This window comes from Pristiophorus japonicus, chromosome 8, assembly GCF_044704955.1.
Source record: "Pristiophorus japonicus isolate sPriJap1 chromosome 8, sPriJap1.hap1, whole genome shotgun sequence".
NCBI classification, from domain to species: Eukaryota; Metazoa; Chordata; class Chondrichthyes; family Pristiophoridae; genus Pristiophorus; species Pristiophorus japonicus.
In genome coordinates this window covers 206633421-206648505 of record NC_091984.1, presented here as the reverse complement: position 1 = coordinate 206648505, position 15085 = coordinate 206633421, and the positions used below count along the sequence as shown (strand labels likewise).

At 47.2% G+C, this 15085-nt stretch overlaps 1 protein-coding gene across 8 annotated transcripts in view; it reads right to left on the bottom strand.

The window, feature by feature from the left end:
• LOC139268955 (cell cycle checkpoint control protein RAD9B-like) overlaps window positions 1-14861 on the bottom strand; it is a 106507-nt gene extending 91646 nt beyond the window's left edge. For 2 of the 8 annotated variants that reach the window (XM_070887842.1, XM_070887845.1), the window contains exons 1-3: window positions 14319-14823; window positions 13579-13649; window positions 1216-1368 (exon numbers count right to left, since the gene is read on the bottom strand). In XM_070887842.1, the coding sequence (XP_070743943.1) occupies window positions 1216-1368; window positions 13579-13649; window positions 14319-14352 (258 nt within the window). In that variant the 5' untranslated portion in view covers window positions 14353-14823. Of the gene's footprint in view, window positions 1-1215; window positions 1369-11903; window positions 12092-13578; window positions 13650-14318 lie in introns of all 8 variants that reach the window. The other 6 variants (XM_070887843.1, XM_070887846.1, XM_070887844.1 and 3 more) reach the window with 6 other exon arrangements.
• Window positions 14862-15085: the final 224 nt, after the last annotated feature.

Here is a 15085-nt window from a genome sequence, read left to right as displayed (position 1 = left end):
GCTATGAAGTACTGGTCGAGGCGATCAGTGAAATCCTCCCAGTCTTCCCCTTCCACAAATCTCTCCAAAATTCCAACAGACATGGTTGTGTGAAAGTTCGTATTTTTAACTCGTCGCCAATTGTTAAGTATCGAATAACTCCACGAGGCTAAGTACGGTGAGCTAGTTCAGGCATGACCTTACTCCAGTTTATTTACTCTAAAAGTAAGGATTCAACATGGCTGCCAACATTATATACACGGCTTGCGCATGTCTGCCAGTGACCATTAGAACTCCGACAGTCATGCTCTCCGGTGGCAGGTAAAACCTAGTTAACATACATAACAGTTAACATGCAGGTACAGCAAGCAATTAGAAAGGCAAATGGGATATTAGCCTTTATAAGCAAGGGAGTTGTAGTACAAGAGTAAGGAAGACTTGCTGCAATTATATAGGGCCTTGATGAAACCACACCTGGAGTACTGTGTACAGTTTTGGTCTCCTTACCTAAGGGAGGGTATACTTGCCTCAGAGGGGATGCACTAGATTGATTCTTGGGATGAGAGGGTTGGCCTATGAGGAGAGATTCAGTAGAATGGGCCTATATTCTCTAGTGTTAGAAGAATGAGAGGTGATCTCATTGAAACATATACAATTCTTAGAGGACTTGCCAGGGTCGATGCTGAGAGGCTGTTTCCCCAAGCTGGAGAGTCTAGAACGAGGGGTCATAGTCTCAGGATAAGGGGTCAGCCATTTAGGACTGTGATGGGGAAACATTTCTTCACTCAGAAGATTCTGATTCTTTGGAATTCTCCACCCAAGAGCTGTGGATGCTCCGTCGTTAAGTATATTCAAGATTGAGATCAATAGATTTGTGTGCACTAAGGGGATAGGGCGGGAAAGTGAAGTTGATGTAAAAGTTCAGCCATGATCTTATTGAATGGCAGAGCAGGCTCGAGGGGCCATATGGCTTACTCCTGCTCACGTTTTTAAGTTCTTAAGATGGATGGATGCAGAAAAAATAAAGCTAAGGCTGAAGAAATATAAAAGATGCCAACATCAACATAGTTATACTGTTGTTATGCAGTGTAACAAATGACAAAATTAATCACTAAATACATTCTACACACATGCTGTAATACAATTTATCCATGTTTCAAATTTATTTCAATAGAAATACTATCTAGTGTTTTGTCCAATGTTTCAGCCTGTAACTCCTGAACAACCAAACTATACCTTAATTGCCATCTTACAGTTGAGGGGTGCAATTTCAGCCTCAGGAGAGTCTTGCTGATGCCTATTTCCCCTGCTGTAATGCAGGAAGAAGAGTGGAGAGAACAAGAAGCAAGCATATGCTGACCCAGAAGAATTAACTGATCTTAAAGCAAGCTGCAAAAAAAAAACATAAATATTATCCATAGTTATATGCTGGAATACAACTGATAAACTTCAAAACATTTTAACACATTAAGATTGAAAAACTATTCCAGTATTTGAAGTGATTCATGCTGTCTTTTGGCCAGTGTATAACATTTTAAAGGAATTTCCCATTCCAAATTTGATTCTTCAAAATTGAAGGGAAGCGATTCTTTTGGAGGAAGTGCCTTATTGTATTTGTAAAACAAAATCTATATTTTTTTCTAGTTTAAAAAAAATGTTAGTCTCCCGTCCTCTCCTGAAAGCTGTTACTCATGGTGGAGTACTGTTCCACAGGTGCCAGTCATCTTTTGGTACTTTGATATAAGTAGCCATTCTCCCTGCATAATCTTAAACAGTGAATGCTTGAATTTTATCGCTGGGGAACATCAAAGCTGAGCCATATTCTCTCCTCATTTAAAGTTCTAAATGTGCACTTTGCAGGAGTCTCAATCTCGGCAGTGTGAGGCCCGGGAAATTTTAACTCGCAGGCCTCATTTACGTCATCATCATCATAGGCAGTCCCTCGAAATTGAGGAAAACTTGCTTCCACTCCAAAAGTGAGTTCTCAGTGACCGAACAGTCCAATTCGGGAATTACAGTCTCTGTTGCAGGTGGGATAGGCAGTCGTTGGAGGAAAGGGTGGGTGGGGAGTCTGGTTTGCCGCACGCTCCTTCCACTGCCTGCGCTTGTTTTCTGCATGCTCTCGGCGACGAGACTCGAGGTGCTCAGCGCCCTCCCGGATGCTCTTCCCCCACTTAGGGTGGTCTTTAGCCAGGGACTCCCAGGCGAGTAGAGCGCATGCTTTGGGAGTCTTGTGTCTGGCATGCGGACAATGTGGCCTGCCCAACGGAGCTGGTCGAGTGTGGTCAGTGCTTCAATGCTGGGGATGTTGGCCTGACCAAGAACATGAGATGTTGGTGCGTCTTTCCTCCCAGGGGATTTGCAGGATCTTGCGGAGGTATCGTTGGTGGTATTTCTCCAGCAATTTGAGATGTCGACTGTATGTGGTCCACATGAACCATATAGGACCTCGTCTCTCTTATCTGGAAGGAGAGCATGCCGGGAGATCTCAGAAATGCTGTAATCGTGACCATCTTCAAAAAAGGGGATAAGTTCGACTGCGGCAACTACAAAGGAATCTCCCTGTCAGATTTGAGTCAGGTTCCTGCCTGAAACCAGCAGGAACCATCAGCTGATCGACAACCGGGAGCAGAATGTCAGGCAGCAAGAGACCAAGGGCTAGACTTCCTACTTCAGATCGCTGGGCTAGTGTCCATATATCGGCCAAAACGGCAGGCTATCGCCCATTTTGCTTCAAAAGTGGAAAGTTGGGCGGGAACATCGCCGGAAAATTGCCAGTCCAATTTTCATGTCACATCGCCGAGGTGATCGGCCACACATCGCCCGGCGCAATTTTCAGCACATCGCTGGGCTGATCGCTCACCAAGAAGATCGCTGGAGAGAAAAGCTGCTTTTACCTGGCTTTCTTCACAGAACTCAGCACTACGTGTCATGTATGGACTTTTGGGATCACTAGCCACTAGATGGCTTCACTATTGGAGGCCATTGGGCTGCACGTACGTGTGTGCAGCCCAAGTATAAAAGGCCAGCCATTTTCTATATTAGTCACTTTGGGCCTTAATAAAGCAGGGCCAAGGTCATACCTCTTGGAGTTAAGCAGTACTCAGTCTATCAGTTATTGCATTCACAACATTTGACGACGAGGCAACAAGAACCTTTGCATGCAAAAATGAGCACAACTGGATTGTTGGAGCGATTTGTGGAAGGAGAAGATTGGGTAGACTTTGTGAGCCGTTTGAGCCAGTTCTTCATGACCAACAAAATGGAGGAGGTCAGCGACGCAGATCGGCGCCGGGCAGTGTTCCTCATGATTTGCGGTCCAAAAATTTATGCTCTGATAAAGAATCTACGCCTGCCTGTGAGTCCAACAGAGAAGACATATGAAGAATTGTGCACACTGGTACAAGACCAGCTTAAGCCAGACGAAGTCATCATCATTTCGAGATAGATTTTACACACACGTTCGCTCAGAGGGCCAGAATACGGCGGAATTCGTTGCCGACCTGAGACATCTAGCAGGATCGTGTAAATTCGGCGCTGTGTTGACAGACATGCTGCAGGACTTCTTTGTAATTGGCATCAACCACAAGGTGATCCTGCGTATACTGGCGGTAGAGACGTTAGACTTGAACAGGGCCATCACGATCGCTCAGTCATGCATGACGACGGATAGAAGTCTAAAGCAGGTATCAGTGAAAAATCAAAACTCGGCAAGTACTGTAAATATGATTGATTCAGCGTTCGGCAGAGCGGCACATGGCAGGGCCTATCCGACTGCGTATGCAAAATCTGTGGCTGCCCAAAGTCCGCCAGCAGGAATGCATCCAATTTCTCCGTGTTGGCGTTGTGGGGGAAATCACCGGCACCAGCAGTGCCAATTTAAGAAATATAGTTGCAAAGGTTGTCTGAGAGTGGGGCATCTCCAGCGCAAGTGTCGGCAGATGAGCAAGCATGCTGCGACACACCACGTGGAGGATGATGGTCAGACTAGCGCAGATCCGGATACGCAATCCGAGATACCAGAGGAGGAAGTATATAGACTGTATTCGTTCCTAACTAAGAGCAAACCAAGAATGATCAGCGTGAAATGTAATGGGGTGCCGGTATCGATGGAACTGGACACGGGGGCGAGTCAATCGATAATGAGCCAGAGGGCATTCAACAAGCTGTGGAATACTAAGGCTGTGAGGCCTAGGCTGAGTCCAGTCAATGTCAAGTTGCGCACGTACACCAAAGAACTCATAACGGTGAGTGGCAGTGCCACAATTAAAGTGTATGACGGTGCAGTTCATCAGTTACCGCTATGGATTGTCCCAGGCAATGGCCCATCGCTGTTCGACAGGAACTGGCTTGAAAAAATCAGATGCGATTGGAACGACATCAGGGTTTTGTCGATGGAGAAAGATACATGTGCCCAAGTACTGAGCAAGTTTCCCCTGCTGTTCGAACCAGGCATCGGCAACTTCATGGGAGCCAAGGTGCAGATCCACATGGACTCGGATGCAAGACCCGTCCATCATAAAGCTCAGACAGTGCCGTATATGATGAGGGAGAAGGTCAAAATTGAACTGGACAGACTCCAGCGAGAAGGGATCATATCACCGGTTGAATTTAATGAATGGGCCAGCCCCATTGTTCCTGTGCTGAAAAGTGATGGCAGTCAGAATCTGTGGAGACTACAAGGCTACGATCAACAGGATTTTGAAATAGAATTAGTACCTGTTACCGAAGGCTTGTTTGCAACGCTAGCCAGGGGTAAATCGTTCACCAAACTGGACTTGACGTTGGCCTACATGATACAGGAGCTGGTTGAGACGTCGAAGAGACTTATGTGCATTTACACGCATAAAGGACTGTTTATTTATCACAGGTGCCCTTTTGGAATTCGTTCGGCTGCAGCAATATTTCAGAGGAACATGGAGAGCCTACTGAAGTCCGTTCCCAGAACCGTGTTCCAAGATGACATCCTGATCACAGGTCGTGACTCTGAGGAACATCTGAACAAACTGGAAGAGGTTCTACATCACCTGGACAAAGTGGGATTCAGACTGAAATGCTCAAAGTGTGTCTTCATGGCACTAGAGGTCGAATTCCTGGGGAGGAAAATTGCTGCTGACAGCATCAGGCCCACGGACGCGAAAACCAAGGCCATCAAGAATGCACCCAAGCCACAGAATGTGATGGAGCTGCCTTCGTTCCTGGGTCTACGCAACTACTTCGGTAACTTCCTACCTAAATTGAGCACCTTATTAGAACCACTGCATATGTTGCTAAGAAAAGGCGACAACTGGGTTTGGGGTGCGTCTCAAGACAGAGCTTTTGAGAAAGCCACTAATCTGCTTTGCTCTAACAAGCTGCTGGTACATTATGACCTATGTAAACGTTTAGTATTGGCCTGTGATGCTTCGTCATATGTGTTATGTCTTCAGATGCCCTAATAATGACTCCACGAGACAATGTGTTGTGCATGAATTGTAGTGACCTTAGTCCATTTAATGCAACTCCAGAGTGAGCATCACACATGGTGGCCTGCCTTTTATACTAGGCCTGGCACACCTGTACAGGTAACCTACAAGTCTCCCACTGCAGTGCTCTCTCATGGCACACCTTTTAATAGTACAAGCAGTAACCATGTAGAATACATGACATCACTCTCCCCCAAGTCCTTAGTGCAAATTGCCTTTGCATTGACTGTGCTCTGGGCTTAGCTCTATCTTGGAGGGTCATTTCCATCTTGGGTGAGTAGTTGGTGTTTCGTTGGCACTAGAGTTGCTGGTGGTTTCTGTTTGTGCGTCCATGACCATTCCATTCTTTCCACACACCCCCACTTCCCCCCCCCCCCCCCCCCACATACAGATTATGCCGTTAGCTCATTATTCATATACATTCAAGTCCAAAAAAAAATTTGCATTTACAGTACAGGCAACTCTCGCTTATCCATACACAGATCCAAAGGAAAACCGTTGTAACGGGATTTAAAATTCTGTTGCTAACAAGTGAAAAAACAGACCCAAATAATTTGGAAAAATCACCTTCCAAACACTCTGCTCATTTGTATTTGCTCATTCTCTCTCTCACACAATCTCTCTCGCTCTCATACTCGCACATTCTCTCTCCCTGGCCGAAGGGACCCCGTACTGGCCGCTTCTGTCCCTGGCCAAAGGGACCCCGTACTGGCCGCTTCTGTCCCTGGCCGAAGGAACCCCGTACTGGCCTCTTCTATCCCAGGCCGAAAGGACTCTGCACCGGATTCAGGGGACGTCTAACCGGCCGAAGGGACTCCGGGACGACCTGCCAAAGGGTCTCTCTCACTCACCATAAAAATCACCCTCCTCTGCCCTTGCTTTGCTGGTGTGTGTGTGTGCGCGCACTGCTGCAGCCGCTGTCTCTTGCGGCCGCCGCTGATGTTGGGAACAGGGGCAGTGCCGGCACCGGGTTCCAGGCACAGACTTTAATCAGAACATTGCTAACTTCTTTTGTTACTGTTTGTAGCTGATTGTATTGATTCATTAAAGTTTTAACTTATAAATATAAACTCGCCCTAACGAATGTATTTATTCATTAAAGTTTTAACTTTAAAATGTAGATTCACCCTAACGGAAAAATTGTTTCCCCGGAATAGCCCAATCCCCGAGGGACCCGGATAATCGAGAGTTTCCTGTATTGCATTTGTGGTACCATGGTGAGGAAAGTACATTTGAATGGTGAGGTACCTACTTGGAATATACTTGGAATCAGTGCTGGGGTCAGCACTGGAGCGTGAGGACAAACTAGTGCCAGAACTGCTGAATGGTGGCGGCGCGGTGCCTGCTCTCGGGGCTTTTGTCGTTGCTTCTAGTGTCGGGCAGGTTCACAGATGCCTGTGACCTCCCTGTCCTCTCCTTGTGCCCGGGTCGCTGCTGCTCCCTGAGGAGCAGTCGTCTAGAAGTACACAGGGAACTGCTGACTCGCTTGCCTGGATGTTATTTGGTTTGGAATCCTGGCTGGTCCCAGTCCCATTTGGGAGAACTAGGGGGCACAGCCTCAAAATACGGGGGAGCCAATCTAAAACCGAGTTGAGAAGGAATTTCTTCTCCCAGAGGGTTGTGAATCTGTGGAATTCTCTGCCCAAGGAAGCAGTTGAGGCTAGCTCATTGAATGTATTCAAATCACAGATAGATAGATTTTTAACCAATAAGGGAATTAAGGGTTACGGGGAGCGGGCGGGTAAGTGGAACTGAGTCCACGGCCTGATCAGCCATGATCTTGTTGAATGGCGGAGCAGGCTCGAAGGGCTAGATGGCCGACTCCTGTTCCTAATTCTTATGTTCTTATTTATGGACTGTTGCGGGTGACCCTTCGTTCCCGGGTGTAGCCTCAGTGGCGATAGGGTCTGGGGGCTGCGCCTTAGCGCAGTTTGCTCTTTCAGGCTCGTGGCGGTTGGTGCCATCGGGTGCCTGAGAGGTGAAGCTGATCGGGGGCAGGGTATCGATACCAGTGAGAAGACCAAATCTTACATTCGTCGCAAAGACGAACTGTCTATTCAGTCAGATTGTACACTGCATTGTTATGCCTAAGAAAGGGAGAGAGAAATTTGTACGTGAGCTACATAGTATACATTCCGGCATTGTAATGAAGAAAGCCATCACCAGGTCTCATGTATGGTGGCCGGGAATTGACACTGAGCTGGAATCATGTGTGCATCAGTGCAATACTTGCATGCAGCTCAGCAAAGCACCAGTGGAATCGCCGCTGAGTGTGGTCGTAATCGTCCAAACCATGGTCCAGGATCCACATAGACTTTGCAGGTCCCTTCCTGGGGAAGATGTGTTTAGTTGTGGTGGATGCATATTCGAAGTGGATAATCATGTCATCCAGCACATCCACAGCTACCATTGAGAATCTCAGTGTCACGTTCGCGACACATGGTCTGCCTGACATTGTTGTTAGTGACAACGGATCGTGCTTCACCAGTCAGGAGTTTCAAGAGTTCATGAAACTCAATGGTATCAAACATGTAAGGTCAGCACCGTTCAAACCTGAATCCAATGGGCAAGCAGAACATGCTGTCCAACTCATTAAGCAGAGTATGAAGCGAGTAACCCAAGGGTCACTGCAGACCCGCTTGTCATACATACTGCTTAGTTACAGGATAAGACCACACACACTTACCGGGGTCTCGCCTGCTGAACTAATGATGAAGAGAGGTCTTAAGACCAAGCTATCTCTTGTACACCCCGACTTGAATAATCATGTTGAATATAGAAGACAAAGTCAGCAAGGGTATCACAATCACGCAGCTGTGTCACGCGATATTTCTGTAAATTATCTTGTATATGTTCTGAATTATGGTCAGGGTCCCGAGTGGATCGCTGGTACTGTCATGGCCAAGGTAGGCAAGAGTATTTGTTGTCAAGCTCAAAAATGGGCAAACGTGCAGGAAACATATGGATCAGACAAAGCTGCGGCACACAGACGAACTGGAACAGTCTTTGGAAGAGACAATCGACGACCAATCAACCTACCTTCAGTGGTCATCAGTGAATCGGGACTTGCAATCGCTGACATGTTCAATGAAAATAGACTTTCAATCCGACATGGCCATTGCCACTCCCCCCCGGGTCAGTCACCCAGCCACCAGTCACAACAGACTCTGAACACTCACCCAAGGCTGGAGTTGAACTGAGACGGTCAACCCGGGAGCGTAAAATACCGGACCATCTTAATTTGTAAAAGACTGTGTTAATATCTCAGAGGGGGTATTGTCATGTATTTACTTTTGGGATCACTAGCCACGAGATGGCACGCACGTGTGTGCAGCCCAAGGATAAAAGGCCAGCCATTTTCTATATTAGTCACTTTGAGCCTTAATAAAGCAGAGCCAAGGTCATACCTCTTGGAGTTAAACAGTACTGTCTAACAGTTATTGCATACACAACACTACGGACACCATTTTGAACATCGGAGGAAGTGAGGAGGCTGCTTAAACAAGGGGCTTATAATTTGTGAGTTATTTAAGGGCCTTTTAGAACATAAGAATTAGGAACAGGAGTAGGCCATCTAGCCCCTCGAGCCTGCTCCGCCACTCAACAAGATCATGGCTGATCTGGCCGTGGACTCAGCTCCACTTACCCGCCCACTCCCCATAACCCTTAATTCCCTTAATGGTTAAAATTTTACTGATAGATCCACTCACATTTATACTTATATTTATTTTAGTACAAAGGGCATTTATAACGATAATGATAGTGATGGGGCCTATAGCTTCTCTACCATTACTTGTAAATGCTCACATGCTGGAGTCTGAAGTTGAGTTAAGTGAACGGTTTAGTGAAGGGGCCAATCGAAGAGGTGGCAGACTAATGCGGAGGCGGAGGAGAATGTACAGCCGATGAACTTACAGGGAAAAGCAATCTTACCTCAACTTGTCTGATAATGGGTGCCTTAAGGGGCTGCACTTCCGAGAGGTCATCGATGAGATATGCCAGCTCATCAAGGGGGATCTGCAGCCTACCAGCAACATCAGGAGCGCAGTGCCCGTTGAGGTAAAGGTTGCTACGGCACTATCCTTCTACGCATCAGGCTCCTTTCAGGCCTCAGCTGGTGACATTTGCGCTCTCAGTGTGCCACACATTGCTCTATTCGACAGGTGACTGAAGCCCTTTACGCTCACAGGATGGACTTTATAAGCTTCCCTATGACCAGGGAAGCACAGACCAGGAGGGTTTTCTCGAGAATAGCAAACTTCCCCAAGGTGTAGGGAGCAATAGACTGCAATCACATCGCCCTGAAAGCATCTTTACAGAACGCAGAGGTGTTTCGTAACCGAAAGAGATTCCACTCCCTGAATGTGCAACTCGTTATCAACCACAACCAAATAATCATGGCAGTTAATGCTAAATTTCCAGGCAGCATCCATGATGCACACATCCTGCGTGAGAGCGCTGTCTCTGACCTGTTTGACAGTCAGCCACAAGGTCATGGTTGGATGCTGGGGGATAAAGGATATGACCTTGCCAGCTGGCTCATGACCCCCCTACATAATCCCCTGACGAAAGCAGAGAAGCGTTACAATGAAAGCCACATAGTTACACGCAATATCGTCAAAAAGACAATTGGAGCGCTGAAGCACCGCTTCAGATGCCTGGACCACTATGAAGGCAGCCTACAGTACCACCCTGACCAGGTCGTTGAGTTTATTGTGGTGTGCTGCATGTTGCATAACCTATCTATAAGGAGAGGACAACAATTGCCAGATGGGGCTGCCGGACCACCTCAGGAAGGAGTGGAGGCGGAAGAGGCAGACGACGAGGAGCAGGAGGAGGAGGAGACTGGTGAGGACCTCGGAGAGGACAACCAGCCTGGCGATGAATCCATGGTCCCACCAGAAGACTGGAGAAACCCCGTGGGAGTTAGGCGGTTGCAAAGCTGTTGCGCCAGAAGCTCATAAATGAACACTTTGCATGAACTTACATTGGGGACAGTCACAGTTACAGTTACGGTTAGACAACAGTTGCATTTGCGTTGAGTTATGTTTCATTCTTGCCTGGTCTGGCCTGGCCATTGTTTTACAACAGTTGCATTCATGTTTTATCTTAACTTACGTTATTAGAAGACATGGCACAACAATTTTAAAGTGAAATAAAACATTTTTATTCAATTAATAATTTTTTTTTAATGCAAACACCCACCCACCCCACAACACACCCAACAGTGAACCAACAATAAAAGCAACAACAACAATAAACTCAACAATATAACAAGCAATAATTTTTAAAAAACAATAAAGCACCCCCTCCCTACCTGCGGCAATGTTTCCCTTCAGATCCTGTAACCCCACCTCGTTTTAGTCCCAGGGTAGCACGACGAGTCTGGCATGCAGCGGGCGACGGCAAGACTTCCTGCCGTGGTGGGGGTGATGGTGGCGCGATCGCCTGTTGGGGTTGGGGGGGCGTTGTTGGAGGGGAAGACAAAGCTGGGGAATTGCCTTACAAGTCAGACGGAAGTGCTTCCTCCTGACTCACTTGTGTGCTGGTGCTCGTGATATGTTTGACAGCGGCACCTTGGGGTTCAGTGCCTTGTCCCACCAACAACGCATGCCGCATGGCATCGATGGAGACGGTCTGTGCACGCATCTCCAAGAGCGTCTGCTACGAAACCTCCGCTTGGCGAGCACACACCCGGGACATGTTCCTCGTGAATACCACAAACGCCTGGAGATGCTCGCGACTAATCACGACACTCTCCTCTCACAGTCTGGTCAAGCCCTCGATCCGATCGGCCAGAGGAGGCGTGTGCTGACCTCAATGACCCAACCTCCGTGGGGTCGTCGTGTGCACTATTAAATGCCTTGGCGTCACCGGCTGCATGCCGCTTGGTCCCGCTTCAGTCGAAAACGACAAAGTGGCCGCAGGTTCAACTGTCAGAGGGATGCCTCCTCTATTTCCATAACATCTCCTTCCTCCTCTGGGTCGGTGGTCTCCTCCTCTTCACCACCGGTGGTGATGAACACCTGCAGTGGGGCAGGTGCAGGTGAGGGTGTGGCCTCCCTTTGCGCCTCTGGAGCTGGGAGATCTGCAAAACACAATTGAGCTTATTAGAACAGAAGGGATTCTTGCGCTGCGCTGGCATACATAGGAGGAGCAGCACTACTACAATAAATGTGACCGAGAGACATTATATATTAATGCATCATATGGTAGTACATATGGTAGTACATCTATGTGGAATTCACTGTCCCAGAGAGCTGTGGAGGCTGGATCAGTCGGAGATAGTTGGAATGATAAGGGAGTGAAGGTTTATGGGGAGCGGACAGAGAAGGGGACAGATAGCCCGATGGCCTGCTCCTGCTCTTATTTCTTATGTTGTCTACCTGAGAATAACACAGAGATTGCATGCATAACATGACATCATTCGTATATTATAATTAAATTACGTTACATTACTTTTAACACTGTTTGACGCATTACTCATGTGACGCATGGGAGGGTTCTGCAACACCACGGGTGGTGGCCAAGCGACTGTGGGTCCCCACAAGTACCACTGCATGCTCCTCGAGGTCAGTCAGTGGCTGCAATTGAGCAGGGCATCCTCCGGTGTGCCTCTACTCGCTGTGGTTGTTAGATATCTTTCTCTGCAAACGTGGAAAGAGCATGGCATAAGCTCATTGGCTAGGTATTATCATGGAAAGACAGCATTCGGCAACATTTAATGCTAATAGGGTTTTTAATCCACAATTGATGCACAGTATAACAAAGATTGTGTTTAGGAACTAATGCTTGACACAAACATCTCTCTTAACTACAATCTCCATTGAACTTGGCAATGACAGGAGCTAATGTCCAAAAGTGTCCCAGGGCAGCTCTCCCCCAGTCCATGCTGGGTCACTGTGTAAGTGACAGCAGCCAGAGAGAGTTAAAAAGGGCACAGGTTCATAGCCCTGTCCAGATTTTAGCAGAGAATATATACGTAATATATGTAAGAATAACAAGCTTAAATTCAATCCAGGAGATTTATAATTATAATTACAATTTGCATCATTACAATCTTATCTATACTTACTCTTGCCAAAACAACCAGGCTGTTCCAGTGCTTCTGGCACTGCTCGGACCCCCTCGCCTCATGGGACGCCGAGGAGGCCACATCCGCGATCTCGACCCAAATCTGTCTGTAGACCCGGGGTGGAGTTTTCCCACGCCCACCCCGGGTTACTTGGGCCCATCAGGAGTGCACCTCCTGGACGAGGGCCTTGTTTGCCTCATCCGAAAAGGGCTTTGTCCTCCACCACCCCCCCCTTCACATCGTGCACACTAAGTTCACTGTCTGATGATGAAATTTTCTCTTATCTTTATCTCTTTTGTATCTTTTTATCTCTTTCTCTCACTCTGCTTTCCTCCTCTCTCTCTATCTTTCTCTTCCCCTCCCTTTGCCTTCTGCACATGTGTGGATGACCCCATACATCCCGAAATGCGGGAAAACCTGTTTACCAAAAAAAAAACGCATGCTCAGAAGGCCGTTGCTAGGGAAGCTTTACCTTCCACATCGCTGAGCGATCGCTGGGCCCATTTCACATCGCTGGGCTATCACTGAGCCGAAAGTCGCAATCCCAAAAATGGGCGATGTTCCAGCGATCATCAAGGCTGACACATCGCCAAGACTGGAACATCGCCCATTTTTTGGGTCCTAGTGATCTGAGTGGAAAATCTAGCCCCAAAGGAACAGTCCCAGCACGCAGGTAAATTGCCAGGAGAGGGTTCAGGAGGGCTTCGCAATCCAGGGGGCGGGGGGCACCACTAGGAAAGTCAAATAAAGTTTTTTTAAATTCTGGCCTCGACTCTATCCACTAGGTTGGTCTGGCAAGGAAGCCACAACGGTTTCCCCATGTAGGCCTCTGAGTAAGATAATAGTCAGCCCTTGGTGATGTCTTTGCCACATTTAAAGAAGCATCCCAGTTTTCTGCTCAGAAGAGCAGGTTAAAATCAGAACCTGCAGGAAGAGAGCAGGACCTCAGCGAGTAAGTCCCACGTACGATTTTAATTGCCTGCCTGGTTTCTGCTGAGCAGACAGGGTAAAAATCGACCCCTGAGTGTCACAATAAAATTGCAAATGTCGATGACTTACCCCTTTCTCTAAAGGATCAAGCCATAACTCATCACCAATTCGGGACAGGGCATGGATTGCCTTTCCAAATGCTGTGAAGTACAAATACCATCTTGTACAATTATGCATTACAAAAATGGAATACGAGTTTCAATTTCTTACACTGCTTTCCAATCTCAATTGTGGCATTCTGCAGAGACGCTGATCTGAAACAGGATATTTTAACATAATGGAAACGTCGATTATCACAACGACCAGCTGATCCTACAGACTGTCTGAATAGGTTAGAGAAAATAAAGTATTGAGCCACTGAAAGTTACTTTAGACTAAGGTTAATTCTATGTCAAGTCAGATTTCAAACAATAAAAATGTGGAAGGGTTAGAGGAAAATAAGAAAAATTCTTAAGACATGGCTAATAATAGTGATGCAGCTGCAAGGGGAGTAAAAGGATTGAAATCCTACTTTGACAAAATATAATTTTCGTGAATCCTGAGGTGTCAGATCTAGAGGGGCAGACTTGACATGCACCTTGTTCAAAATATGATTGTTTTCCTTTTTTTGGTTTTCTAAACCAAAGATAATCTTGAAACAAAATTCAATCACTTTCAAATCCAAACGGCCATTTGAATATATGTGGACCGCGTAAACCTGCCCCGCAATTTGTTATCCTCGATAATCATCTTAAACGCAAGGAAATATGCAATTATGTGTGATAATTTGATATATACTGTAAAGTAACCGTTCGCGTTTTGGAAACTACCTCTCACGTTGCTGGCAGCTATGATGCACTTCATGGTGCCTTCAGGCGTTTTTCACACCGGCATCAGGCAAATTGCCCTGTTCTCGTTTCACTTGCTGCCAACACAGATGATATTACATTTAATTTTAACAAGCGAGCCTGTAAAATTACTTCATAAATTAAGCTTCGAAGTATTTTTTTCTTGGTGAAGCACTTTTCAACGTCCTCCGGAGGTTGTCGACTGAAGGCGGCCCCTCGCGCGCGAGCCCCAGTTTTGGCGCCACTTTCTCCCGCGGCTATTGGCCACTCCCGGGCTGCTTGCCGCGAGCGCGGACGGTTGCGCAGAGCGTGTCTCCCGCGCACCCGATTTAAACAGCATTCACATTCTGACAGCGCGAACAGTATTCCCAACAGATGCAGCCGGGCGGGGCGGCCAGAGTTCGCCGGGTTACCGTGCCACGGCGGTTCAGGTTCTTCAGATCGCCCGGGAGGGTCTCCCCGACTCGGCCTGGCCACATTTCAATCTCTGGCATACGCCCGAGTGATGACAGCACATGCACCCGCTTTTCCTGTAGAGGGCACATTGGGCGAGCACAGCAGTACAGTCGAATACCCCTTGACCCAGAATTAATCTTGGAGATCATTCCACAACTTTTTAAATTCAACACCTCCAATGCCAGAAGTTTGTGCAGGATCACCTCATGGTTGATACCGATAACGAAAAAGTCCCTCAGCATGTCTGCCAACACCATCCCGAACTTGCACGGTCCCGCTAGACGTCTCAAGTC